This window comes from Montipora capricornis, chromosome 5, assembly GCF_036669925.1.
Source record: "Montipora capricornis isolate CH-2021 chromosome 5, ASM3666992v2, whole genome shotgun sequence".
NCBI lineage: Eukaryota > Metazoa > Cnidaria > Anthozoa > Scleractinia > Acroporidae > Montipora > Montipora capricornis.
The window spans coordinates 20,193,568-20,221,067 of NC_090887.1; the positions used below are offsets into that span (position 1 = coordinate 20,193,568).

General features: G+C 38.4%; 3 protein-coding genes across 3 annotated transcripts in view; all 3 read right to left on the reverse strand.

Moving 5' to 3' along the window:
• The window catches only part of LOC138049864 (obg-like ATPase 1), a 28,149-nt gene extending 10,764 nt beyond the window's left edge, over positions 1-17,385 (reverse strand). The window contains exons 1-12 of the mRNA XM_068896328.1: positions 17,191-17,385; positions 17,024-17,094; positions 15,133-15,146; positions 13,300-13,358; positions 12,047-12,113; positions 9,072-9,132; positions 6,643-6,734; positions 6,408-6,434; positions 5,104-5,160; positions 2,998-3,075; positions 1,729-1,826; positions 794-875 (exon numbers count right to left, since the gene is read on the reverse strand). Of these exons, the coding sequence (XP_068752429.1) occupies positions 794-875; positions 1,729-1,826; positions 2,998-3,075; positions 5,104-5,160; positions 6,408-6,434; positions 6,643-6,734; positions 9,072-9,132; positions 12,047-12,113; positions 13,300-13,358; positions 15,133-15,146; positions 17,024-17,094; positions 17,191-17,288 (804 nt within the window). The 5' untranslated portion in view covers positions 17,289-17,385. The remainder of the gene's footprint in view (positions 1-793; positions 876-1,728; positions 1,827-2,997; positions 3,076-5,103; positions 5,161-6,407; positions 6,435-6,642; positions 6,735-9,071; positions 9,133-12,046; positions 12,114-13,299; positions 13,359-15,132; positions 15,147-17,023; positions 17,095-17,190) is intronic.
• Positions 17,386-20,390: 3,005 nt separating this feature from the next.
• Positions 20,391-23,051, reverse strand: LOC138049862 (transcription factor Sp5-like). The gene is made up of 2 exons (XM_068896327.1): positions 22,545-23,051; positions 20,391-22,416 (listed from the first exon to the last, which is right to left on the reverse strand). The coding sequence occupies exons 1-2, from the start codon at positions 22,605-22,607 to the stop codon at positions 20,884-20,886; spliced, it is 1,596 nt and encodes a 531-aa protein (XP_068752428.1). The 5' UTR covers positions 22,608-23,051; the 3' UTR covers positions 20,391-20,883.
• A 3,606-nt stretch (positions 23,052-26,657) lies between these two features.
• The window catches only part of LOC138049861 (protein phosphatase 1 regulatory subunit 21-like), a 31,808-nt gene continuing 30,965 nt past the window's right edge, over positions 26,658-27,500 (reverse strand). The window contains exon 29 of the mRNA XM_068896326.1: positions 26,658-27,500. This exon is cut by the window's right edge and continues 1,354 nt beyond it. The gene's annotated coding sequence lies outside the window, so the exon portion shown is untranslated.

A 27,500-nucleotide genomic window follows, 5' to 3' on the forward strand; every position in this document is an offset into this window, starting at 1 on the left:
GCTCTTGGTATCAAAAAGAAAATTGGGGGTAACCATGCATTTTTCTGAGGTAATTAAGCTTCAATTAGGGAAAAAAAGGCCATATATTACTTTGCATTTTGAAGCTTTTTACAAATATTGTTGATTAATTATCTTCGAAAATGCGAGGTTACCCCCAATTTTCTTGTTGGATTTGGTTCACGGTTTATTTTTTATTTTTTTATTTCACACTATTTGATGATAAAAATTACGGGCAGAAACATACTTATTAAAGACAACGCTTCGGTGTCCTCATGACATCATCATCAGGTCAAATATAATATTTTACAGATAACTCGAATATTAACACACTATTTACATAACATTAACATAGAAAGAAAAGCATAGTCACAACACATGGTTACAAGATAAAATAATTACAGTACAGGTTATAAAATGTGTACAGTCGTCAAAGTAGCGAAGGCTTTCTAGTTGACCACCACTCATTATACATTTCAATAACACTTGTTAAGATCTGCTTTTCCCGCATATTAAGTAAACCGCACAGAAATACCTTTGAATTAGTAGGCACCGTCCTTAATAGAACTATGTATCTGAGCCTATGGTCTGACTTCAGGGTTAATGAATCTAAGTTGTGAAAAAGGAAAACTGAGATAATCTTCGTTGTTTCCGCGAAGTATTATTGAAAGAAGCGCTTAGTCACAAGTGAAAAAAGTCAATGGCATTATTCCATTGCATTATTATGCACACGAGGGGGGGAGGGGGGGGGCAACTTGCAGTGCACAGATCAAAGGATGAGAAAAAATGCACTCACCTTAGATTCCAGGGCACCACTGAAGGGAATTATTACAGCTCCACTATCATTAGCGTCTACCCATTCTTTTATCTTTGCTAACCTAAAAAAGGTGAAAAAAAACCCAGCCATGAGATTTTTTAACTTGATCCAACCTCATTTTTCCTTATGGTAAGGTAAGGCTAAGGTAAAGATACACCTTATTTAACGGCGGTAATTCCTTCACCCTCCAGAGGGTATTTTCCCAGGAAGACGACGGTGCGCTCATTTTACCCCCCTCTTTCCATTAGTGCTCCATTTTAAGTACTAAATACAATATGAGCATATACAATACAGGCGCGAATATTGTATTGTGCTTATGAAATGTCAGCATTTAAGTGTTAATGTACACTAGGTATTTTAGGTGATTCAAGACATTTTAACCATGAAAACTGAAAGAAACATTTATGTAAATGAAGAGAAAGCTGTATCAGAAATACAGATATTGATTAATAAAACATTTCTTTTGTTTTTCCATCATGAATTATTAATGAATTTTAAAAGGGTATTTAAAGCTACTTAAGCTACACTTAAGGAGCAAGGATGGCACAGTCGGTTAGTGCGCGGCCTTGGTGCAAGAGATCCTGAGTTCGATTCCCGGATCTCGCTTCCTTGTTTCGACTTCTTTCCTTTCCGTGTAGCTAAGTAGCTTTAAATACCCGTAAAACGGAGCACTGATGGCGAGGGGGGAGTAAAATGAGCGCACTGTCAACCTCAGGTTTGTTAGTTTAATTACTGTTACGAGTTATCGACGTTAAATATGGTTACTTTACTTTACTTTTACACTGAAAGAAAAGAAGTCGAAACAAGGATGTGAGATCCAGGGATCGAACTCGCAACCTCTTGCACCAACCTAGGCCGCGCACTAACCGACTGTGCCACCCTTGCTCAACAATATTACTATTAGAGAAACACACCATTTGTTCTTTTTCCTAATGTAATCCTTTTCTGATAAGTTCACAAGATATATGACAGGCTTAGAGGTGAGAAGTAAATGCTTGTTAAGAACCTCAATCTGAAATATATAAAAACAACAATAAATATATCTTATTAGATGTTTTGGTGTGTACTATCGCTAACTATTATTTTTTACGAGTTGTGCTGTATTTTGACGAGCCCGTTAGGGCGAGTTAAAATACAAACAACGAGTAGCAATACTCAGCAATACTACACACCAAACATCTACAGTCAACTCCCTCTAAGATGGACACCATCGGGACTGGCCTCAGCTGTCCGTCTTAGAGAGGTGTCCGGCTTATAGAGAGTCAACGTAACATGACCCCAGGAGATAATAATGCTGAACCTGTGCACAGTGAATACGCGTCTGTTTAAAGTATTTACTTGAACGAAACCTACTTGTTTTAGATTACAATACAATTCGGTTGCCACCTCCAAGTCACTTTTTGAATGGGACAATGACTGATTTAATCTTAACTTGTACTGTATGTATTCCAGCGACAAGATAAGAGCTGTCAATTAAATGTCTGGTGTTAAAAAGAGTCACGTACAAGAATTTTTCTTGCCTAAATCGTAATTTGCGGTCACATTCAGCACCTCACAAGCGTCCATTTACGATTTCTTATGGAGGTGTCCGTCTTAAGGAGAGTTTGGTTATAGTAATATGACTAAAAAAACGGCTGGGACCAGCGCCAGGTGTCCGTCTTATAGAGGTGTCCGTTAAGAGAGAGTTGACTGTAATAAGCTATTTGTTATCCAACTTTCTTTGCACTAAATTTTTCGCAAATGAAAATTGTAAACAACCAAGAACGTGTGACAGATTTGTGTGTGTGGGGCAACATCAGCAACTAAACTAGTCAAACCGGTTCTCGACTGTACAATAACCAAGTGTACAAATAACTAACTGTACAATATCACAGAATATTTGTACTCGTTTCGTGCGTTTTTTGTACAATAACTAATACAGTTGGATAATAAAGGCCCACATACTTGACAGTCGAAAATTTAGCAACTTTGCAAATGGGTCACTAATCATTATTGAAGGTGATGAAGACACAGATTTACCAAAAGCCATTCACAGAGAAGCTATTTATCCCTAACAACAACTCAATATCTTACGTTCAGCTTTACAAATTTACTTTACAACAGAATAACAGAAGAACAGAACCATCAAGAAACTTGTTCAAGGCATACCGATCGTAAGAAAGCGCTTCTGACAATATACTTACTTCTTTTGCATCCCAGGTTACAAACCTCACATGCTTTTTGTCCTCTGACACTGTATGGCAAATTTTTTTCAAGCTTTCCTGGAAAGAAAAGAAAAAATCAATTACCACTATAAATGTATAGCTTGAATCATTGCAATCATATAACTGCTTGTAACTTACTCTAACAGTGCATGGAATAGCCCAATGTCGATCAACATAAAACATAATGCACATTAAACTCTTCCGTAAAATGGTTACGTTTTCAAAGAAATATTATTAGTAATTATTTCAATCCCAAAAGTGACATTTACAAGGCCACTTGACAGTCAGACTTGAAAGGTTAGTTCTTAAAGTTGACAAAATTCCAATCTTCAGAATATAATTTTCTTCTAAACAAAAGACAACATGACCTACCCTTTGCAATCGATAAGGGAACAAATTATTCATTACAACATCTACCTTCAAAGTTATTGCCATTTTGCTGGGTCAGATCTTCCATTTTGCACAATAAAGAAAAGGAAAAAATTCACTGCTGCATTCATCTTGGGGCAAAAGGCCTTCAGTCCCATGTTAAACCACAATATTCTGAGATGAGGTAAGGTAAGGTAAGGTAACTTTATTTAAACACGGTATTTCCTTCAGGTATACATTTACATTGAAGCATGGAAAAACTAACTTCCTAACTAATCTAAAATCTAAGATAAAAACTAAATAAAGATAAAAAGAAAACACCTGCTTTTCAAGGAGGTCGTGTGTAAAAACAGAATATCGCTAATTAAGTTATTTGTAGATCCAAATTTGTCTCTTAATTTTCCTTTAAATATACTAGAGGATGTCAATTGCTGCCCTCCAGAGGGAGTCCGCCATTACTCACGTTCAAAACTGACCAATTGGGCCTCAGAGGGTTGGATCTGAAGAAAAGTGACGTCATTTACCCACTGTTTTAAAATTTGAGCATGTAAATGCAGCGTATTATATATGCAAAACTGAAGTTTCAAAGTCTGAAAGCCCGAAACTCCTGTGCAGCATCTCAATTCTGCCGCCTATACACACATTGCATTCTTAAACTAACGAGTCTTTGACGTCATTTTCTCCTCAATCCAGCTCTCTCAATAATTATTTTAAATTTAGTAATGGCTGACCATTAAACAGGAAAATTCCAGTTAAAATAAAAGTGTTTCTTTTTAATCAATGCTTAAAACTTAGGTCACTTAGTATTTAGTTAACTTAGTTTTGAAATCCAAAGAAAAAGAAGAAGTGATTTTTTGGTTATACAGTCGAACCTCGATTATCAAGACTCGTTGGGACTAGTCAAAATAGTCCGGATAATCGAGGGTCCGGATAATCGAGAATATGAATATTAATGAGGAACAAAGACTGATTACATTAAGAAAGCGACATTTAATCGTGAAACAAAACATTTGCAAATCGTTTGGAAAACAATATGGTCTACATCTTCACTGTCCGTTGTGAATACCTGTACACGTGTCGGCAAACGTCATGATCTTTTCCTTGCTCTTGCGGATATCAGATATCTGCCGTTTACTAACTGACAAATTGGTTCCTTTTTCTTCTTTCTCTAATCGCAAAATTATCTCCTGTTTATCTTTTATCGAAAGAACGGATCGCTTACGCTTCAAAGACATGATGATCGTGAATAAACATTCGTGACGTAGTGTAGCTCGTTTGCCGAACGAGCCAATAGAGCGTGAAATTTCACTTAGCAACAAAGCACCTCTAAGCCAATCAGAACTCATTAGAAAGTTCTGCATTAGTTACAACGTGTGCGAGCGCTGCTTTATTTTGCTTTTGAAGGAGAAACAAACTCGCATTTTACTTTACTTTTCAACGCTGTATTTTCAAAAAGAATATAAGCTAGGGATCTTGATGATAACTAATAAATATTCATGACAAAATTGGGACCAGAGAAAAAGTTCAGATAATCGAGAAATCCAGATAATCGAGGTCCGGATAATCGAGGTTCAACTGTAGTGCCACTTCCTTCCCCTTTGATGGGTAAAATCATCTGGTGTTAGAGAGAGTTTAGTGTATACCAACACTCTTAGAAGGAAAGGGATTAAAATAAAGTGATAATCATTATTTTTATCATTATAAAGGACCACTTACATATTCCCCTACTCTCTTTTTATCACCACCCCTTATAACTGTCTTTTCCATGTTGTTCTAAAAAAGGGAAAACTCCTCTGTAAGCAGTGAACAAGTACCACATACAAACATACATATTTTACTTAATTGACCTCTCCCCATAGGGGCTTTTCAGAGCCAGTGACACGAAATCAACGAAATCAAACTGTTACGAATCCCAACTGGCCAGAGGCAAAACAGGCCCCAGCGGTTCAAAAGATGGATAACACTATAAAGTAAAGTAAAGTAAAGCAACCATATTTAACGTCGATAACTCGTAACGGTAATTCAACTGACAAACCTGAGGTCAATGGTGCGCTCATTTTACTCCCCCCTCTCCATCAGTGCTCCGTTTTACGGGTATTTAAAGCTACTTAGCTACACGGAAAGGAAAGAAGTCAAAACAAGGAAGCGAGATCCCGGAAAACTCAATACCTCTTGCACCAAGGCCATGCACTAACCGACTGTGCCATCCTTGCTCCTTAATCCACTGGATAAATCAGTATCTATTGGATAGCACAATTGGTTTTGCTATGACTTATCCACTGGGTAGTGATTTATCCAGTGGATATAGCATTATCCATCTTTTGAAAAACTTGGGCCAGTTGGCTATTTACTTGTGAAACTGAGAAGTTGAACCAGGGACTACCAGGATCAAATTCAACTAGTGGTCACAGGGATTGAAATTAACAACAAATTCCAGTCGCAATTTTGCGACAAGATACGAAAATTTAGTCACAATTTTGTAACTTTCAGTCACAAAATCGTTGCACTACATTTTGATGTCAGCAGTTTAGCAAAACAAAATATGAGCCTGCAATACTTGTGTGTAAAGAAACTGCTGAAAATGGCAAATGATTGAAGGAATGGAGTTGTGCATATAACATCACAGCTAAATTACGCACAATTACGCTATCTTCAGATTGAAAGAAAATTCATGACAAGAAGCAAAATAATTTGGTCATTTCTTTATTATACTTTAGCAAAAGTAGCAGCAAAGTGGCAACTGCTAACCTTTTTGTTTCAAAAGAGCCAAGGTGAAAACAAGTCGCAAATTCGAAACTTCTCCAGATATTTTAGTTGCAAAGAGAAAAAATTCAGTAGTAAATGGGACTGTATTGGTCGCAAGTTCAAGCCCTACGTCACAGCAGGTCTTGAACCCGGGATCTCTGGATCTCAAGACAAGTGGTGCCGTAACCATTGGGCAGCAGTGCCTCCTATCACTATCCTTTTAGCATTAATGATGACACAGCAAAACAAATTATGTAACTTTGGAATATACTCACAACTTTATCTTTCAGATATTCCTCATCCTAAGAAAAAAAGGAACCAAATTGGATTTTAATGCTGTACATGTATCTTAGTCTAAGCAACCCTTTTAAAACGGTTAGCTTTCAATAAATGTGCGGCTCGCATTTTGATTCCCATAGCTAACATGTTGACTTGTAAGGCTTGCTAGCTCGCATATTGTACAACCTGCAAACTAACTCTAAAAATTATAGAAAACTGCAACTCAGAAACCTTTTTCCTTAATTCTTCAGAGATGATTTCAAGGTCTCGTACAGGGTTCACATCTCCCTCTACATGAGTAACATCTTCACCCTCAAAAGCACCTGAATGGAAAATCATACAAAAAGAAAATCAATAAATACGTCATTGAATACCATATTCAAAACTCAATTTTCTTTGTACAGGTAATCACATGATTTTAACCCTTGGATGCCCAAACGGGCCTAAACCGGCCAGACTTATTATTTTACTCTGTCTCACGCCAAACGATTTTCCTTGTCCATGCGGAACGCCTGGGAGTCACTGGGTTAAGTCCAATTTGGAATAAATGGGCAAGAGTAAATGTTTGCAAAGAACAACTTTACGAATAAGTGCATGTTTATTCCAAATTGCACAAGAAAATGATGTGATTTCATATTAATAATCTACATGAAAAAGAGAGCTACTTGTGATAAGCTCTTTTGCAACTTTTTCATGTAGATTATCAATAAGAAATCACTTTTTTTTTCTGCATAATTATTACATGTATGCAGAAGGAATGCATGCCTGGCTCTTAAGAGAGTTTCTCTGACCAATGACCAATCAAAATGCCTGATTTGTTACGTCTTGTGCATTATGCAGGGCTTGACATTAACACACCCGTTTCCCATTGAAAAGTAAATTTAACACTTGGACAGTAAAAAAAAAATCACCCGATTTGGAAAGTAAATTTTTTTACTAAGATGGAAAAGCAGATTTTCTTTTTAAAGGCCTTTAGCCAAATGTATGCAAATAAAATGAGCAAGCAACCCCTAAACATTGAGTGACTAGCAAACTCATTTTCCACCACATATTTGAAGAGCTCCTGTCAGAACAAGTCTGCCTACCACAATCACACGAAAATCTCACTTGGTAACTGAATGCACCATATTGGATTTCAAAGATAAGTCTTTTTGGTTTTGGATTTATGCGGAATTCAGGTGGCGATAATGAGCCTACACAAAGAGAAAATAATGAGCAAGCTAGCCAAACTGAAAGACATGCTACAGATGCTGTAACATCTTTGCAATACTGCAATTTTTTTCCAATTTCAATGATTGAAATTTATTCATTGAAATTGGAGCATCTCAAAAACATCAAATACACACTGACAGTACGAAGAAACATTTGTATTTCTGCGGCAAACAACTTTACATTGTTACTGTAATTTTGAGGCGGAAAGTAAATTTTGAAACCTACTCTCCAAAATGAAAAGTGGTATCAAAAGTAAGTGTTGTGCCCTGAAATTTATGTTACCTGAAAACTGCATTTCTCTTTGCTAGTCAGAATTTGGAGAAATAATTTTTTCAAGTAAATTATTAATTTAGAAGTGCAAGGAAATGGTTATTAACCCCATATGGAACAGACGGGGATGCTCGTCGGAAATCTTGAATTTAACCCCTAAAGGAGACCATCTGGGCGTGGCTCAAGCTTTTTGTGACCCCTAAAGGAGACCAATCTGGGCGTGGCTTTAGCAAATTTGACCCCTAAAAACAAGTTAAAAAGAAACTCTGACTTCTGTTTCTCTTCGTGTAACTCTGTGTTTCTTCGCAGAACTCTAAACGAGACCTTGGCGGCTTAAAATATTGGCGCTTTGCCCGGAACACCCTAAGCGAGACCAAAATCCAAAATTTACACCCCTAAGCGAGACGACGAGAATCCCCGTCTGTTTCATATGGGAGTCCCTCCCCCCCCCCCCCCCCCTGGGTTATTAACCTCCTTCAGTATACCCCCTTCTCACTAGTACCCCTTGACATCATGGGGACAGGCATTGAGAGAGTGCATTCGTACAAGATCCTGAGAAAAATTCTATCTCACGACCTGACATGGAATGCACATGTGGATTACATTTCTAAAAGGGCCAACAAACGGTTGTACGCCATCCGCACTCTCAAGAAAGCCTGTGTCCCCAAGGGTGACATTGTTTAAGTGTATATTAGCCTTATACCAAGCATCCTTGAATACGCTGTACCAGCATGGGCAAATATCCCATTGTACCTGGAGGACGCGATTGAGTCGATCCAGAAAAGGGCGCTAGCAGTCATCTTCCCAGGTGTACCCTATGATGAGGCTTTGCGAACCGCAGGAGTTACAACCCTTACTGCAAGCAGCGACAACATATGCAAGAGCTTTATTCGGAACATTAAAACCTCCGGATTCCTTTCTAATCTACTACCAACTACAACAGAAGTCTCCCACGGGTACACACTCCGTTCAGGACAGTTAAGATCTGACAAGGTTTCAGCTAATACTTCTTGCTTGAATAATTTTACTTATAAATTCCAATGATTATTGTACTTGCTGACTGCTCATGTAATTCAGTCACCTCGACTGCAATATGAGTTAATTAATAAACGAGATTATAATAATATTGGGAAACAATGTGAAAAGCAGCATACACAAATTCTACCAAAAACACTTACGTATCATGTGGAAAATTGCATCACATGCCCATATATGTGAAAGAAAAGCATTTCCAAGACCCTATTTAAAAAAGAAAGATATACATGTACAAGTTTATATTACTGAATGGGTTTGTGCGGAGGGTGTAAATTACATGTTGCAAGTTGCAGCATCAAGTTTATGTGAAATGGCAAACGTCGGCTTGCCGTTTCACACAAAATAGAGAGGAGGTTGTGACTTAAGCTTCACCTGACCCACCGCAACTTGAGTATTTAGTTACTAAAAAGCAAAAATAAAACTCTGAGTCTTTTTAAACATTGTCTGTTGACAAAGACGCTATATAAAATGAATTTCCTTTCCCATCAAATTTTGAGAGTTTTGATGAAGCTGTTTTGTCAGTCAACAGAGAGTTAACGAGAGTTCATGAAGAAAATTGTGGCAAGGAGTCAGTTAAGAACTATCTATAACGTCACCATGAAACCTAATTTTTTCTCTTTTGGCATATCAGAAAATGGTTTTGGGGTACTTTCTTTCCGCAAACAACTTCTTACATGTATGTAGAAAAAACGAGAAGAAAATTTCACGCATACAGCAAACGCGAAAATGCCTAATTTCATGTAGAAACGGCAAGCGGTTGCCAGCAAACGTAGAAAGTTCTTAGAAATTCATGGTCACATGGTCACTTTTGCCGTTTGCATTTCATGGAAACATGATGATGCTGAATCTCTCTGTTTTACCAAAACTGAAACAACCCAGACCTTTACAAAAATGCTGACCTTAGACTTAACCATTATCTAAAGCACAGCATTTAGGCCTAACGGTAGCATTAGTAAAGGTCTGGGTTGTTTCAGCTATGGTGAAACAATGACCTCTGGCCTGTTTCTTGAAAGTCCCGAGGACATTTCAGGCCCGAAAAGCCATTTGTGAAACTGCCACCAACCGCTTGTTTTGGAAAGCCGATCTTTTAATCCTTTCACCCCCGTGGGGTTCCCCATTGACGAGTAAAATCGTCTGGCATTAGACAGAGTAAAATCTATAAGTGGCACTCTTGGGAGTGAAAGGGTTAACATGTTTTCAAGGTAGCAAAAAGAAAAATGACTATGAAGTTTGACGACTTAAATCCTCTCCGTTCTTGAGATACAAAAGGAATTGTGACAGCCAAAAGTGGCCTGTAAGGTTTCGGGACTTTCGAGAAACGGGCCCCAGCGACCCCACCCTGCAAGCTGCAGTTTACACCTTCCATGGGTTTGTGTGTATTTAACGTTGTTTTTTGTATTTTGATCACACTCTGAAATAAACATTTTCTTTGATGACGAATATTGTGGTTAAAAACTAATCGAATGTGGTGCAGCTTTGTCTGTACTCTTATCGACAATAATATTTGTCATCACAATGGTCAGAATTTGTTGTGGACTTACGAGGCACACAACATTTTGACCACAGTGATGATGAATATCGTTGTCGCTAAGACTACAGACAATGCTGCACCACATTCAATTTGTTAAACTTGTTAATTCTCCCACTTAGGTGTTACAGAATCCTTAAAAAACCAGTCCAACCATCACGATCCCTTCTGAATCTTAAGTTCAGGGGTTTGAGCGTGAATTTGAGGACTTAACGTATTTACCCGTGTATAAGTCTACCCCCCATTTTTGATGGTAAAAAAAAGCAATTTCTTAATTTCTTTGTTTGATGTTCATGGGATACTAATCATGTATTCTTCGATTCCTGGAACTGTGGATACACAAAAAGTCAGGGCCTTAAGCGTGTAATAGTTTTGTGGTTCAGCAGTTGTTGTATATGTGGGCATTTTGTCCCTAAGTTTTGAAAAAGTTCTCAGAAAATCAAACATGTAAACCTCAAACTAACCTGTTTCGTTGTTCAAGGATAAAGGGCTTTAGAGCATAAGCACAACATCACAGAAGCAGAAGTAAATCTTTGAAAATGACTTCAAAAACGATGGGAAATGTGCAAGGTTTAATTGGTCCTTGATTTACAATAAATATATCTCGCGTGAGAAACAAAACAAAAGACTCATAAACCAAACACCACGAAGTTTGCAAAAGCATTTAAATCAGCCAGGTTTGTATAAGGAATTTTAAAAAAAATCATTACCAACCAGCATGTTCAGGCAACGCGAGTGACGATGCTTGCGCACAAACATGAGGTGTGTGCCAGGTTACTAAGCAGTTGAAGGATCGTGCTTTATTTGAAGAAACAGATTTGCCTTTTTGAGCTTTCCCCCTTTGGTAAACGAAAATTTCCAGGGTCTATTTCATATTTGTGTCAGTGAGTATCTTCAACATTACAGTTGGACAAATCCTTTTTCATTTCAACTGGAATTGCTTACATTCATTTTGAAGTTTTTTGTCCACTGTGTTCGTTATGCCCAAGACAACATTGTTATGTTAATTTTAAATAAATTAATTAGCTGGAACTGGGCCCGGTTGTTCGAAAGCCGATTAACTTAACCCAGGATTAGTGCAAACTTTGGTTTCATTTTTTCAACTTTTGAGTAACAGTTTCTTTTGTTGATTTTTGATTTTCAAGATTAACTTCTTCTAATCTAAAATTTTGCCGAATATCAGCGCTGAACAAATTTTTTGAAAAAGAGAAACAAACTCCTTGTTTAATTCTCAATCTGGGATTAGCGTTAATCGGCTTTTGAACAACTAGGCCGTGGGCTCTAAATCTTTGACCCGTGTATAAGTCGAGGGCAATTTTTTGGAGCTTCTTTCGAGGCCATAAAAGGTCGACTTATACACAGGTAAATACGGTAAGTCTTTCTTCCAAAAATTAACCAAAAAAATCAATGATTATTTTATTATTGTGTGTTAAGTAACATCAGAAATAAATTTGATGGCAATTGACAAAAAAGTGATTGATGCAAAATAAAACTCATTAAAACTGCATGCACAGAAAAAAAATTACAAAAATGAGGTTCAGAAGGGACCCAATACTATGACCATCAAGCCCAAAGGAAAAAAAAAAATACCTGGCCTTCATGAGCCCCTTGGACCAAGCCAGCAATGTCAGTTACATGTAAGAAAGCTGGAACTTTACTGAAAAAAATTCAACAAGTAAAACACTGGTAAAGTATGGGGGCTTTTGAGCTTGCAATGCCAGTATGTGATGATAGATGTATTCTGAGTTTATTTATAAAGAAAAAAAATTGAGTGCCCCTAGCGGAAGTTCAACTTGTGACCATGCATGCAGTTAATTAACAAGTCCCTGCCCAATGCTCTTAACGTAAAAAAAAGACATGCAAGAGGTTGGTCAGAGAGCCACAATCAGAAACAAAACTACCAGTATTGAGGCACTTTGCAAAATGACAAGTGACGAGCCCTGTCATGGGAATCCCCCTTTCAACTGATAGACTTAACATCTAATTAATTTTTAAAGCAAACAAAAAATGACAGACTGAAATTTAAAGATTCCTCATCCTCTTGCCAAAGATTTCACACAGCTCAAAAGAGAGAAACATGTTAGGTAAGAAAGAACTTGCGCTGCTATTTGCAGTTTTCTATAAATACAATACTAAATCTTGTTACCACTAGCCAAAACACAGTACTGAGTAGGGAAGCAATTAAGTCCAGACTCATTAAACAGAACCAAGAAAATCAAAAAAGATATCACAGATAATAGAAATGGACCTTGTGAAAGATTTTCTCTAGCAAAAGAAAGGACTGAGGCAGGCAAGTTTTTAGCCTGCGAACACAAATGTACATGTATTTCCAGCATTCCTTCCTCTCTCCCGAAAAGGAAAAGGGCAGAGAAACAACCACCGAAAATATGTCTGCATTCACAGGCTTAGCTAGCAGGTTTTTGTCTTGTTCATATTTACACAGAACTCTGCATACATCCATAGTTGGTCTACTAATCATTTTTTCTGCCAAAAATACCACTTCTTTTATAGTGTACTATAACATTTTAAGAGTCCTACATTACTGACAAGAGGGTCAATGGACTGATCCCTGTAACAAACTGAAGTTGAATGATAAAATTTAGCTAAGTATAATTATATTTGTTTGCATTTTTCTTATCAGGTTTCACGCCTAACAGTAGGTACGTTAAAAGAATAAACTTGCTGAATACAAGAGCTAATGACAATAATAATATATTCTTATTTTAAATACACTTAATTTTTTCTTTGATGTATCAAAATAATCCTAATGACACAGAAGGGGTTGCGGTAGCAGGGAAATACATATGGCAGTTCTGTTCTTTTAGTTTTAACTGATGTCTTACCTCGCTGGTTTGTGGAATTCACAGAGAAAATCCCATCTCTCATCTGGAACAGCCACTCGATGTGCATGGAAAATAAGCAAAAGTAAGAGATGATTACTTTGAATCCAGAATTTTGACTGTATTATTACAAGCTCACTTGAGCAGCAAATTTACCTACAAAGGTGATAAAAGTTCTTCAATGAACAAATGCAATTGACCAAATCGGCTAACTCCATGTTGTACCCAATTCAAACCCTTTTGGGAATAACACTTTTTGTTCCAGGTATTTCCATTTCATATAAATGTAAATGCTACATTATAATACACCCCAGGAGATTTGAATTGGTACAACATTGGGATAGCCGATTCGGCCCATTACCATTTTTAAGAGAATTATTTTTTTTTTACGATGACTCAGGAATACAGAAAAAAATTCTTCAGTGCTCCTTGACAGAGTTGAACCTGTGATCTTCCAACAACATTATTAGTTCAGATGCTCTATCATCAGTCTTTCAGATACCTGTGCGAGCAACACCATCACACTAGCAACAGGTTTAAAACACTGGTCACATTCTACAGGTCACTTGTTACAGGCCATTGTTTTACCTGTACTAATTAAAGCATCCCAAAACTTTCAAATTGGCTAAACGTAGGCCTAAACATAATTTTTAGACCTAATGAGGCCTAATAAGGCCTAATGAGGCCAAAGTTTTAGCATTATCAAAGGTTTTGTAACAAGTGACCTGCAAAAAGTGACCCGTACTTTAAACCTGCCGTTACATTATGGTCAAGGTGACAATAATATTGAAGGGGTAGTTTCTAAAGAAACTGTGGTGCTGCATCGATGGGGAAGTAATATGGGGAAAAATATGGTTTTATCAACGGAGTTGATAATGTAAATTGGCCACCGTACAGAGATTCTAAAAGCTGGACAATAATATTGTCCAGCTCTACCACTTGGACTGAAGTGTCAAACTGAGTCATTCTTGTCAATGTAGTAAAGGAGATGGAATCAAGTAATTGAATGAAAAGATGATTTTTCAATGACAACTTCATAAAATTTGGAAAGTATGGGATTGCTCTAAAGTCAAACCCATCACTGTCTGATTTCCAATAAGGATGCACTACCACTAAGTTCCAAAAGATTTAAAATAAATGTTGTTGGAAGCAAGTCATTTTTCATTCTTATAATAATGATCATTGCTTAATCTAATTTGTTACATCTCTCAGATAGTGTGTGTTCTATGATTGGCTTATTTATTGGTCCAAATTCTACAGTATGGACAGCTACAGGTGCAGTCCACTAAATATGAAATTTTGATGCAACAATTTTTTTTTAAAGCAACCTTGTGAAACTATGGAGTGTTTTCGCTCATGTGACCAGCAGCCATATTTGCATACTAATAAAAAAGGAAGAATTTTCATAGGAATAGAGTTCAATTCCCAAAAGAATATTTCACTCTTCCAACATGGCCGCTATGATGTCAAGAGAAAACACTCTATTTGAATCTTGTTAGCAACAATTTCAAGAAGTGAAGATGATTTATCCGTTTTTTTTAGATTTTTATGCATGCCAGTCGTTGTGGAAATGGAACGTTTCTAGTTTCCTTTCCTGCATACCCTATTACGTCGGAGATACAATAAATATCTTAATGACCTTGTTTTCTTGGTCTGTACTGTAAGTTACGGATCCTTGTTTTTCTTGTTGATTTGCGCTTGCTGTTAATCAACAGGAAAAAGATTGCTCCATAACTTATCAGTACAGGCCTCCAACTCAGTTAGTGAGAGGTATATGATTTTATGATCACCTGGGCATTGTTACACTCAATATTAAAAACACAACAAGGGATACTTATTTTCATTAGGATCTGAAAGAGAAACAAGAAGAAAATATTAATTCTGAAAATTTCAAAAGTTTCCCATTAAGTTTCCCATTCCCGTACCTTTGAGTTTTTGCGGGGTAAGTGGGGACGTCTTCAAACTGTACATCGTGGAACAGTGGTATTAAGGGAGAGAAATGTCAAAATTAGCTAGGACGCAGAGGAAATCTAGCAGAACAGACTCACGACATGACACCAAGTTTGTGAACATTGGTCTCCTTGACAACACTTGTTTACAACAGGGATTAAAAAGGGAGCTAAAAAGAAGGAAGGTCAGCATAATGACAATGTGGGACATCAGTCTGGGGGAGCAGGGGCGGCGCGGTGGTGAGAGCACTCGCCTCCCACCAATGTGACGCAGGTTCCATTCCCAGACCCAACACCATAAGTGGGTTGACTTTGTGTTGGTTCTCTACTCAGCTCTAACAGCTGATTCCAGCTGGCTGTAAGCCGTCCTCCAAGGTCACACATGGACCGTACAGCGGCTGCCAGAGGCGCCATTGCATGCTTTCAGTTCAATGTTGTTGAGCGGCATCGTTACTGTTGAGTTGCAACAATGATTAGCCATGACAATTATTACTGTCATGTGTTAGAGGGAAAGCACAGATGGGGGAGAAGTATTTAGATGTGGTGATGTGAAATTGTCTAGAGTTAACCATTCGTCCTTGTCACACGGCAGCCATATTGTCCCGGGAGAACTAAAAAGCTTTATTTTACCACGCCAAGCCTCGCAGTGGAAACCATGGGGGTGACGCTTGGTGTGGTAAAACAAAGCTTTTTTGGTCTCCCGGGACAATATGGCCGCCATGTAACAAGGGCGAATAGCCAAGTCTCTCAGCATCAATCTTGCAGGTTAAAGTACAAAAGCAATTAAATGTTCAAGAGAAATTCCTTAATTGTTAACCTTACATAAGGTGCCCACTGATGGAAGGTTTCAATTCGCTACTTTCCCATTCCCATAATGCAGTTCATTTTGGGGGTTCTTTGCACAAAAACAATACAAGTCATTTACTCTTTGTGGGGGTGGGGGGTTATTTGCATCAAAACAATGGATATCCATTTCATTGATGCAAATAGCCCCCACCCCCCCAAAAAATTAACTGTGTTATGAAAATAGTGAATGAATAAAATGTTCACCAAGACAAGCACCAATTCAAACTTGTAGCCATCAAGACTGAAGAGACCGGAATTAGCTGTGTCAAGTGTGGCTGATTTGAACATATCAGCTTTATGGAAACTTGTTTGTATTAACGCTGATGCAAACTCCAAGTTTTCATCCCAATTTGGGAAAATCTCTGAGAAACAAAGGCAAGGTTTCTACTTACAGCTGCGGTTTTACTGCTTTTTTTCGTAATTCTGCGGAATTCATCTTCAAGTGCCAACAGCAAAACTGTGTTTTGGCCTCCATCAATCAAACGTCCAACACCAACCACACATGATGAAATCAACTGATGCGTAACTAACCCACCAATTAGCATCTTTGGTTCCCACGGTACATTCATGTATTTAACTAGACACCCGTGGAAAGCGATGGAATCTGTACAAGTCTTTTTACTGAAGAATTTCTAAAAACATATCATATTGGTGTTCAAGCTGTGAACTGAACAAAAACTCCAATTCACTTTCTGGAGGCAGAGTTGATCTTCCCGTGCTATGTTTGGAAATTTGATTGATGGAAGCCAAAACGCAGTTCTTGAAGGTAAGATTCCATTATGAAAATCGCAGTAATCATGACAACTTTTTTTTTCCTTTACGAAATATTACTGATTGTGAAGATGCTGGGTCGAATGCCATGAATAACACCAGTTGATTTTAGTTGATTAGCGATCAATAAACAGTAAATGCACTAAAACCTGGTTACTAACCTATTGTGCAGAAGGGAAAGTTTTCGGCTGCTGCAGCGCTTTTCGTTAAAACGTTGAAAAAAGTCGATTTCCTAAAAATTCCACGTGGGAAAACATCAGAATCCATAAATATAAACAAACAGTTATCTCTTTCGAGATACCTGAATGGTAGTGACACGTGAACTAACCCTACATTCGGAAGGCCTACAATTCCACATTTCAGAGACGTCCCAAACCGCCCCATCAATGGCGTCGGCTTTTCCTCGTCTTTTTTCTTGGGAGGCATGTTATATATGACCGAAATTGAAAAATACCGTGGAAAAAAACGATTTTCAAAACTTGCCGCAGTTAACGCAATTTTTGCAAAATGGCGGAACAACACATAACAGAGCATACTCTGTTTGTCAAGCCGCTGATAGTTCGTCCATTGGTGTTCTTGATTGGTTCACTATCAGCTGATCATGCTTGTTTGGCGGGAAATGTTTGTTGTTGCAAATTGTTCGAGCAAAATATCACGCTTTGGAAATCTTTACGCATCGAACAATACAAAATACAAGAAATATCGAAATACAAGACCGACCAACCTCTACGAGCGCTTAGCTACACTTACTACACTTAGAGATAGTCTTCGTTATAGCAAACAGTCGTCCGCCAGGAAGAAAGGTACGTTGTACGCCATTTGCAACAAACTGGTCACATGACTGATTATTGGTGAACTTTATAAATTCGAGAAATGGAAAGATCTTGTTTGTCTTTAGCCAGAATACAAATCTTCAGAGAAATACCACTTAAGGTAAAGATTTTATGACCATTTAAACACTCGAGAAATTCCATACTTTAGTTTACGAACGAAGAGCTTTTGCCGTCCAGTGTAATTTTTCATAATTACGCGCTGCAAACAGAGCTCAGATTCCTATTTCGACCATAGGTCAAATATTAAAGCGAAAATAAGGGATGGAAAATTTCAGACTTTCATATTTCGAAGAGAGAATTTTAAAGCGGTTTGAAAACTTAGAAAAATACAAGGATTTGTATGAAAATCATTGAAGCGTGACTGGGTTTCCAAACTTCGTTAAAAATTCTTTCAACTGTAACAACACTAGTTTAAGCACACGAAAATCGGTATGGTAGCATATTTTGCGCTGCTCTTTTTATTTCTGTAAAAATAATTTCATGAAACCTGCAGAATCATTTATGACAAAAAAGGTCATGTGACAAATTGTTTAATATTTGCTGCCTCATGCATACTGACATGAACTGTTGATAGATTTTTAAAATTTATCCTCATTTGCAATTGAGATGATTGGGTGGATGGGTTTACTGCACGATTCGAGGGGAAGGATTTATGGCAGGACTACAGCTAAGCAACTCACCAACTTATGCCATTAAAATGAAGCTAAATGACTTATCCCAAACATTTTTCATTCAATTTCCAGCTCTCTTGATGCTCTCATACAGTTGCCTTCTTGTACATATCATACTGTGCAGGAAAATTTTGCAGAACGCCAAACGGCAGTGCACGTCTGCAGTAACTGGGTTGAAGCACTGATTTTTAAAATGTTTAGCTTAGTGTTGCGTGTACATGCAGTTATTTAAGTCAAATACTGATTTTATAACGTTCGGCGTTTGCAAAATACCCTTACCGCATTGTACTCGTAGATTATGGGAAGTGCTTGGTAACAAAAGTACCCACAACAGTAGTTGAATTCATTTGTACAATAGGGACAACTGGTGGGGACAGGGGACACAAAGCAGAATTAAAGAGTTTTTTCATTTGAAAGTTGAGGCATCAAATTTTGTCAATAATGTGACAGAACAACTTTAGAAAAGAACACATCAACAGCATGGGGGGAGGTGTCTCTGCAACCTTGTCCCTTCCCCCTAAATGTTACTTGCAAATTTCACCATATGGGGCCCTCCAAGGGGAAGGGGGGGGGGGTCCTTGTTCCCTTAGAAATGGTCCATTCCAGAGTTGCTGCATGCCTCAGTTCCAAAGCGAGTCCTGGTGCACAACCTTTCAAATGGAAATAGGTTGTGTATTCTTATGCAAATCAAACTCATTTCCCTTTCAATAGTTGAGCACCAAGACTCACTTCGAAACAGAGACAAACAGCAACTCAGAAATGGCCCATTTGCTTGTGTTCTCTTATTCCTGAAATTACTTCCAGACTTGTTCTCAGCTTTATATCCCTAAAATGGTTTATGTTTCCTTGTTCCCTAATATTTTGTCATTGTTCCGCTGTTCCCCAGTTCAAATTACCCGTATTCCCCAAAACCCCTACCTCCCTTATAATTCTTGGTGGAACAGAGCTGTCTTAGTAAAGTGCCATAGCACTTGAATACTTTTTCAGTAATTTTAATAAATAGCTTGTGCCATCAAGATAAAAATAAAAAATATGCATTAGTCTGATCAAAACTATTGTTGAAATATACCAATCATGCTTAACTACCACAAATAACCTGCTTTCCCACATAGAACACAAACACACTTATACACACATGCAGGAAAGCATTCTGATTTCTCACATTTTTAACTAAAAAGTTTAAGTTTCACTGTTGTATGGTTTTTTGCCTCACCACACAGAAATGATGGTATAAAATAAGATTATCTGAGGATCATTTGTTTGGCTATGCAATCAACATATCACCTTAATGATTCTAAATTACATGAGGCCATTGATTCATAGTGACAGACAACACAGGGTTTCGCCAGTCAAATGTTACCGGCAGTTTTTCAGCTCCGGTTGAAGGTACAACTGCAGGTGCATCCTAAAAATTAGAAAAATTATAATGTTGCAACACACGTGACATTTCTGGTAAAGCTATATAACAATATTATTTCACGACCCCGAGTTGGATATGAAGTGATAAACTAACCAACGAGTACGCGTAGCGCGAGTTGGTTATAATCACTTCATATCCAACAAGGGCGAATGGAATAATTGTTTTAGTAAATTCTCAAACCGGGTTTTGCCGCCGATTTTTACTTCCACAATTTTACAAAGCGTCCGGAAAGAGCATCTTGGCGCACTATTTTCCATATGACGTAAAACTTCGACTATTGGCTCATAGTCGGAGTTTTTTAGCCAATCAAAAAGCTAGAAATGCAATAGTCGGAGCTGAAAATTTACTAAATGTGGTTAGGTCGCTAAGTCACTTAACCCTTTCATCACCACAAATGCCATGGGCACTTATAGATTTTACTCTGTCTAACGTCAGATAATTTTACTCTTCAATGGGGAAGCTCAGTCGGCAGTGAAAGGTTCAAAACTGCTCGATGTCTCCAGTTGGGTTCATCGTTCTCATTTAATGAGTGCTTTCTAGAGTACCTTGGAGCTGTTTTTGAGACACCTGAAAACAGCTGAAAAAAATAAATAATTGAAACGGATGCAGATATACAAATAATTTAATAGAGAAACTAATTAACATGACTTTGTAGTTCTTGCCCAACTTTCAGTATCTGTATTCATTTCTCGCAGAAAGGAAAATTATTAACTACGATCTATTGGAATCATCACCTTTCGTACATGTACAGAGACTCTCCGTCAAACAAGTTATTTTGAATAATAGAAATATTCCCCTATGAAAAAATATACATACGCCACATTATTCAACTTGGCTCAGTTCCAATTAAACAATGTAAGCGAAAACTAATTAGCATAACGACGAAAAGGCTAGCCATGAAATGTACTTGTTGATTTCAATGTTTATTATAGAAAAAAAAGTGATGAGATGACCTTTGGTGCAGTTTGAAAAACTAAATATTTGACCAAACAGGGCTAATTGTTATTTCTGGTCATGACTATTGCTTATTGAAGAACATCACGACCGAAATACTTTGTTTGGTTGAACCCTATGGCAAAACAAAGAACAAAGCAAGGCTATACTCCTTGGCCCATGTTGATATTTTGCGCGACTAAAATTGCTGTGCCTTGTGTTCCATCCATTCGCACGGCAACAAATTCATGCCCAATGTTCATAGGGTTGAGATAATGTTCAGACGTTTCCCCCGTAAAATATTCATTTTCATTCAGTTGATTTTCATCCACAACGACCGCTTCAGCAGGAAGTTCCATTTGAACAACGGCCGATCGGTCTGATTCGGAACTCTTTACGTCGACACTTTGTTGTTCCAAAGCCGCTTGCATGTTCTGTACTCGCAACTCTTGTTGCGAAATGGGTTGAATTGCAATGGGTTCTACCGACTGCACTGTACTGGCTTTCGTGGTTTTTCCATTCGAATGCGTCCTCACATGTTTTGACAAATGATCGCTTCGCATGAATCTCTTGCCGCATTCTTTGCAGGCGAATCGTTTTTCCCCGGTGTGGGTCCTACGATGCCGCTGCAATTCATCTGATCGCGTAAACCTCTTTCCGCAAAACAACCAGTTACAAACGAACGGTCGTTCGCCGGTATGCCACCGAAGGTGCGCTCGCAAATGCGATGTCTTTCCATAAACTTTCCCACAACCTGGTACATGACAAATGTGCTGTTTTCTCCCATCAGCTGTTCTTCCTTCGCCTTCCCTGCAATTCGGACAAGTACAGGCAACGCGGCGAAGCCTTCTGCTGTTTGAAGGACTAACATCCACGTTCACAGGCGCTATGTTTACATTTTGGGTTTCTTGAGAAGCTTCAGGCTGAACTTGAACTTGAATAGTTGTGTTTCCGTTAGTTGCGCTAGAAGGCGCCGCTATCACATTCACCGTTCCCGAAGCGAGCCATTTATTCGGTTCTGTACTTTCTTGCGTTAATATAATCTGCCCTTGAGGAGTCCTTGTCACTTGAACATACGCAGGATTTTGGGCCACATTCTCAGAAACTTCTTGCGTTTGTTGCTGCATCATGGAAATACCTACGTCGTTATTTCCTGTGCAAGTCGACGATAGCACATACTGTGGCGAAGGACTATTTGTATTTTTTGCCCAGGATAAAGGCTTTCCCTGCCACCAATGACCGCCGATCGAAGTGGCTTCCCCAGCGTCCGACTTTATAGTCCAAGCACCAGAATCGACTGCTTTACTCAAATCACATTCAGGAGCGTAGACAAGATTCACACTGGCTTCATTGCCGCTCGACACAAGCGAGTGTGGTGACAAAGTACAAACGTTTTGTCTTGACGGGCTTGTTGTAACGGCTGTATAATACATCTGTCCTTCTTCCACCTGGCCTATGGAGGTATATAAACCTGTGTTGGAGTTATTTTCCGATTGTAAAATGTTCGCCGCACCAGAATGATACACATTGTCATTTGCGTGGTTTGGAGCGTGTTCCGAGGCCCACGAGGTTGGGTACTCTTCTTGCTGCGAGAGCTGATCGATCGGTGGTTGCAAAACAGCGTTTGGCGCTTCAAAACCTTGTCCGATCTTGCTACAAGTCGCTGCTAGCAATGCCAGAGGAGAGGGTTGGAGTTCCTGTCGATTAAAAGCATTGGGTGGGCGGGCACATGAAAGGGGGTGTGAGTATAAAGTGAAGATGAGTGCATGTACTCCGTTCCAAAGCACAATGAAACGCAACGCACTGAAACACACATGTCACTAACCTGAGAGTTTTGCGGCGGCTGAATGTACTCCATTTGTCCACGATGTACCGTTATCGCGGTCATTCCGGGAAAACTGATCCCTAATTGCTTTAGCCAGGCGTTTTACGAGCGCGCGAAACTCTGAAAACACAACGCGAGCACTCCTTTTGTGCCAACGAGTAGTTCGGGAGGACAGCCGCTTACTCAGGCACTTAAATGGTTTCTTACGTATCCACCAATCAGCGAACGATTCGGTTATTTGATTGATAGTTGAGAATTCTATTGCCCAAAGAATGCCATGTGACTAGAGCTGTCAGAAAAGGAAAGTCTCGCTTTGATGGAGAGTATATTTCATCACAATGTAATCATGCGTTGTGCTAGCATATTTTTGGCATAATTTGAGGAAGCTAGCATAATTTTCGCTGATTTTTTTAAAAGTGGCACTGCTAGCATAATCGGTGTATATTGATAAGCCTGAGACCATCTTTTTCTTCAATGTTTTGGACGCATTCGCGGTTTGGTAACAGAGAGAGCTTCCCTAGAAGGCTGGCAGTCTGGCACGAGATTACGGGACTGGAAGTACCTCTCATTTGCAAGTTTGCCAAATGGCGTCCTCGCGTGATAACTTGCAGCTAGAGACCATACCATTAATAATATAATGTTTTATATTTTATAACCATACCATTGTCATTTCTATTATTATTTTCATTGTTAGTATTGTTATTACTCATTATCAATAATTATCATCTTTTAGGGGCCTCCTCCCAGTTGGAGCATGCTCTGTTGTGATTGTCCCTCACTGAGCTTTATTCATTTACTTATTTATTTATTTTTTAAATGATTATTTTAACATTTATCCTATTTTCTTATTACCTTTATTATTGTTTTGGATTGAACAACCCTTTTGTCTACTCAGTGAAAGTTTAATTAATAAATATATAAATACCAGAAGCAGCAAACATAGCCAGACACCGTTACCTAAGGAAGGTGCCTACTAATTCAAAGGTATTTTTGCGCGGTTTACTGAATATGAAAAGCAGATCTTAACAAATGTTTCTGAAATCCAAAAAGAAAATTGGGGGTAGCCACGCATTTTTCAAAGATAATTAATCGACAATAATTGTAAAAAGCTTTAAAATACAAAGCAATGTATGGCATTCTTTTCCAAATTGAAGGTTAATTATCTCTGAAAAATGCGTGGTTACCCACAAGTTTCTTTTTGGATACCAAAAGCAATTGCTAAGTTCTGCTTTCTCCGCATAGTTTTTAACCACACAAACGTATCAGGGGCACCCAACGAGAATATAGTTCAAAACCACTTAAACATAGCATTGTTAAACGTATTTTAGTATTTAAATGCTAGATAGAGGCAAATTTTTATCCCCTAAAAATTTTTCATCTGTTCGGATTTCCTAGCTGAAATTCTAGTGATCCAAAAATCATAGGGATCAAAACTTACCTTTTCGAAAATTTCAGCCAGAAAAAAAACTGCCGAAAATTCTAGGTGACCCTTTTAGGGTAAAAATACGTTAAAAATGGGAAATTATACCATTTTTTAGATGTTCGAAAATCCTAGGACAGGCAGGCAAGCAAGAAATTTTACAACAAATGTTCCGAAAATTCTAGATCTCAAATCGCCTTCTGAACAGGTATTTTCCGGAAATTGACGTTGGGTGCCCATGACGTATCCCTGTATTAGTAAGCAGCACCCATCAGTTCAGTTTTTATTTAGCCGCAAGACATCACCAAGTTTAATATAAAAAAAGGAAATTATCACATGGCAAGGGAGCCCAGAAGAAACCATGGGGCTTATAGGACCTTGGCCGCCTCGTTACATAAAAGAATACAAATCAGAAAGAGCTTACGTGGATTGATGGACTAAAGAGACTGCTTAATTAAATTACCATTACACATAACACGATATTTTCCTTTTTTTACACTAGTAACAAGAACAAGAAGGGGAAGACATCAGAATCTGATTAATAACATGACAAGAGATACGTTTTAATCTTAGACTGAAAAGAATATAATGAATGAGCATTTCGAATGTCAGAGCATAACTTATTGAAGAAGACTGGGCCTTGGTAAATTATGGAAAATTCCCTTATATTAGTACGGCAAAATTGGATATAGAATCGGTTAGAACCACGAGTATTATAAGAGTAGTATAGTACCCATATGAAACCCGAATATCTCGAGATGCCCAGAACGTATGCGCAATAACAATATTACGCTACCGTCCTTAAGCCAGAGAAAGCAAAATACAATAAAAGAGGAGATTGTGACACCAAAAAAGTATTGCCACATGATCGTGATACGTTTTTCGGACTTGCGTCGTTCATTTTGCAAAAGGAATAATTTTAAGAACAAGTGACATAATTTGCCAAAAGAAGGTTCTCAAACAAACTGAGTTTGAAAGATGTTTATTACGTATTGAATTGTTTAAGCTCCCTTCATTTCTTGTAATTATTATATGCTTTACTTACGAACTAAATTTAACAAGTATTCAACTCGGGCGTACTAGATGGGAATGATACACTGACGACAAGGGCCGTAGCTTATATCCAAGCAATTTCCTGTAATAGTTCAACCAGAGAATTGAGCCAATTTAGTTTCCTTGCAAAATTTTCAAAAGGCGAACATTTACCTTAAAAGGTTACGTCGACCAGACAAAGCAATATCAGGGCTTCCGTATTTGAAGAGCATGGTATAATGGCTGACATGAAATGACATGTACAGCTAAGCCAATCTATAGTATGGAATGGACCTTATGAGTGATGACGTCATATGCTTGGACCAATATGATCTCTTCTGTAAATTAACGATTATCGTGTTAATTCTTAATTTTCTTTCAATTTACTATTATCGTTAATTTAGGATACTGTGTCCGAGGACTTGTGGTAGCAGAGAAAATAAGGAAATTAAAAAAATCATATCCGTGGATTGGATTCGAACCTGGAGCTTCTACTCCATAGGAACCGCTTCTTTCCGCTTCACCACTGAAGATCAATACATCGCGTTTTCAAAAAAACTTTTTTTAAAGTCTGCCATAGAATATCGCTGCTGAAAAAAATATTAGGCCTAGGCTAGGTTAATAATTTAAGCCTAAGCTTGGATTTAAAATGTTTAGCTTTGTCGTGAAGTTTGGAAAGCGACCTTTGAAGAGTGTAAAAGCTTACTTAAGGCTGGTTTTCACTAGCGACGGAGTCGGAGTCGTAATCAGAAGCGCAGAGCGATACGATCCAGTGAAAATCAAACTGTTGGAGTCGGAAGCAGAATACCGAGTCCGCTTATGACTCCGTCGCTTACGTTCAAGTGAAAACTTCATTGTCGGAGTCGGAAGCAGAAGCGGAAGAATAAACCAATCACAATGCTCGGTTTCAAGCATTGTGATTGGTTGGTTCTTTCGCTTCTGCTTCCTACTCCGACAATCTAGTTTTCACTGGATCATAAGCGACGGAGTCATAAGAGTGGAGTCGGAAGAAAATGGGAACGTTCTGATTCTGTCGACTCCGATTCCGTCGAGCGTATGACTCCGCTTACGACTCTGATCTTTGGTTTTCACTAGGTCATAAGCGCTCTTACGACTCCGACTCCGTCGCTAGTGAAAACCAGCCTTTATGCTTGCGCCCATGGAATTAACATCTGCACTCCACCGTGACATAGAGTTCCGATCCAACATTTCTTGAACTCGCCTGCAAAGCAGGCGTATTTTTGTTTTGGCCAACCTCTTGGATAGCGAGACTAACAAAGGCCTGTGCTTTCAAATGGCGGCTCATTACGAACCTTGGAACTTGAACAAGAGTCAGCCGGCCTGATCGATAGCACTCGCCTCTCACCTATGTTGCCCGCGTTCGATTCCCAGACTCGGCGTCATATGTAGGATGAGTTTGTTGGTTCTCTACTCTGCACCGAGAGGTTTTTCTCCGGGTACTCTGATTTTCCCCTCTCCTCAAAAACCAACATTTGACTTGATTTGCGTTAATTATTAATTTCAGTTTTGCCTTTCCTTTGATGAACTGACTAGCCAAGTCATCTGTGACACACATCCTTATGTGGGCACAGGCAGAATGACCCCGATTGAAAATGGGCGTTTTTTCCGGTTAATAATAAAAGTCGGGAAATTTGCCAAAAGAAGGTTCTCAAACAAAGATGTTTATTACATATTCAATTGTTTAACCTGCCTTCATTTCTTGTAATTATTATATGCTTTACTAACGAACTAAATTTAACAAGTGTTCAACTCGGGCGTACTAAATGGGAATGATACACTGACGACAAGGGCCGTAGCTCATATCCAAGCAATTTCCTGTATTAGTTCAACCAGAGAATTCTGCCAATTTAGTTTCCTTGCAAAATTTTCAAAAGGCGAACATTTACCTTAAAAGGTTACGTCGACCAGACAAAGCAATATTAGGGCTTCCGTATTTGAAGAGCATGGTATAATGGCTGACATGAAATGACATGTACAGCTAAGCCAATCTATAGTATGGAATGGACCTTATGAGTGATGACGTCATATGCTTGGACCAATATGATCTCTTCTGTAAATTAACGATTATCGTTAATTCTTAATTTGCTTTCAATTTACTATTATCGTTAATTTAGGACACTGTGTCCGAGGACTTGTGGTAGAAGAGAAAATAAGGAAATTAAAAAAATCATATCCGTGGATTGGATTCGAACCTGGAGCGTCTACTCCATAGGAACTGCTTCTTTCCGCTTCACCACTGAAGATCAATGCATCGCGTTTTCAAAAAAACTTTTTTTAAAGTCTGCCATAGAATATCGCTGCTGAAAAAAATATTAGGCCTAGACTACAATCTTGGACAAATTAAATGGAACATTGAGATCACCCCTCCCCCCAAAATCAGTGATGGCAAAATGGCGCGTTTTGGCCTTCACGCACCTTCATCTTTGATTTGGGAGAGAGGGGGCATTTCTGTTCCATTTTATTCTGTCCAAGATTGTAGGTTA

Coding starts and splice junctions, on each gene's coding strand:
- LOC138049862 (XM_068896327.1), bottom strand. CDS start 22,607: ATGACCGCGATAACGGTACATCGTGGACAAATGGAGTACATTCAGCCG. Junction 22,417..22,544: donor AGCCGCCGCAAAACTCTCAG/GTTAGTGACATG, acceptor TTTAATCGACAG/GAACTCCAACCCTCTCCTCT.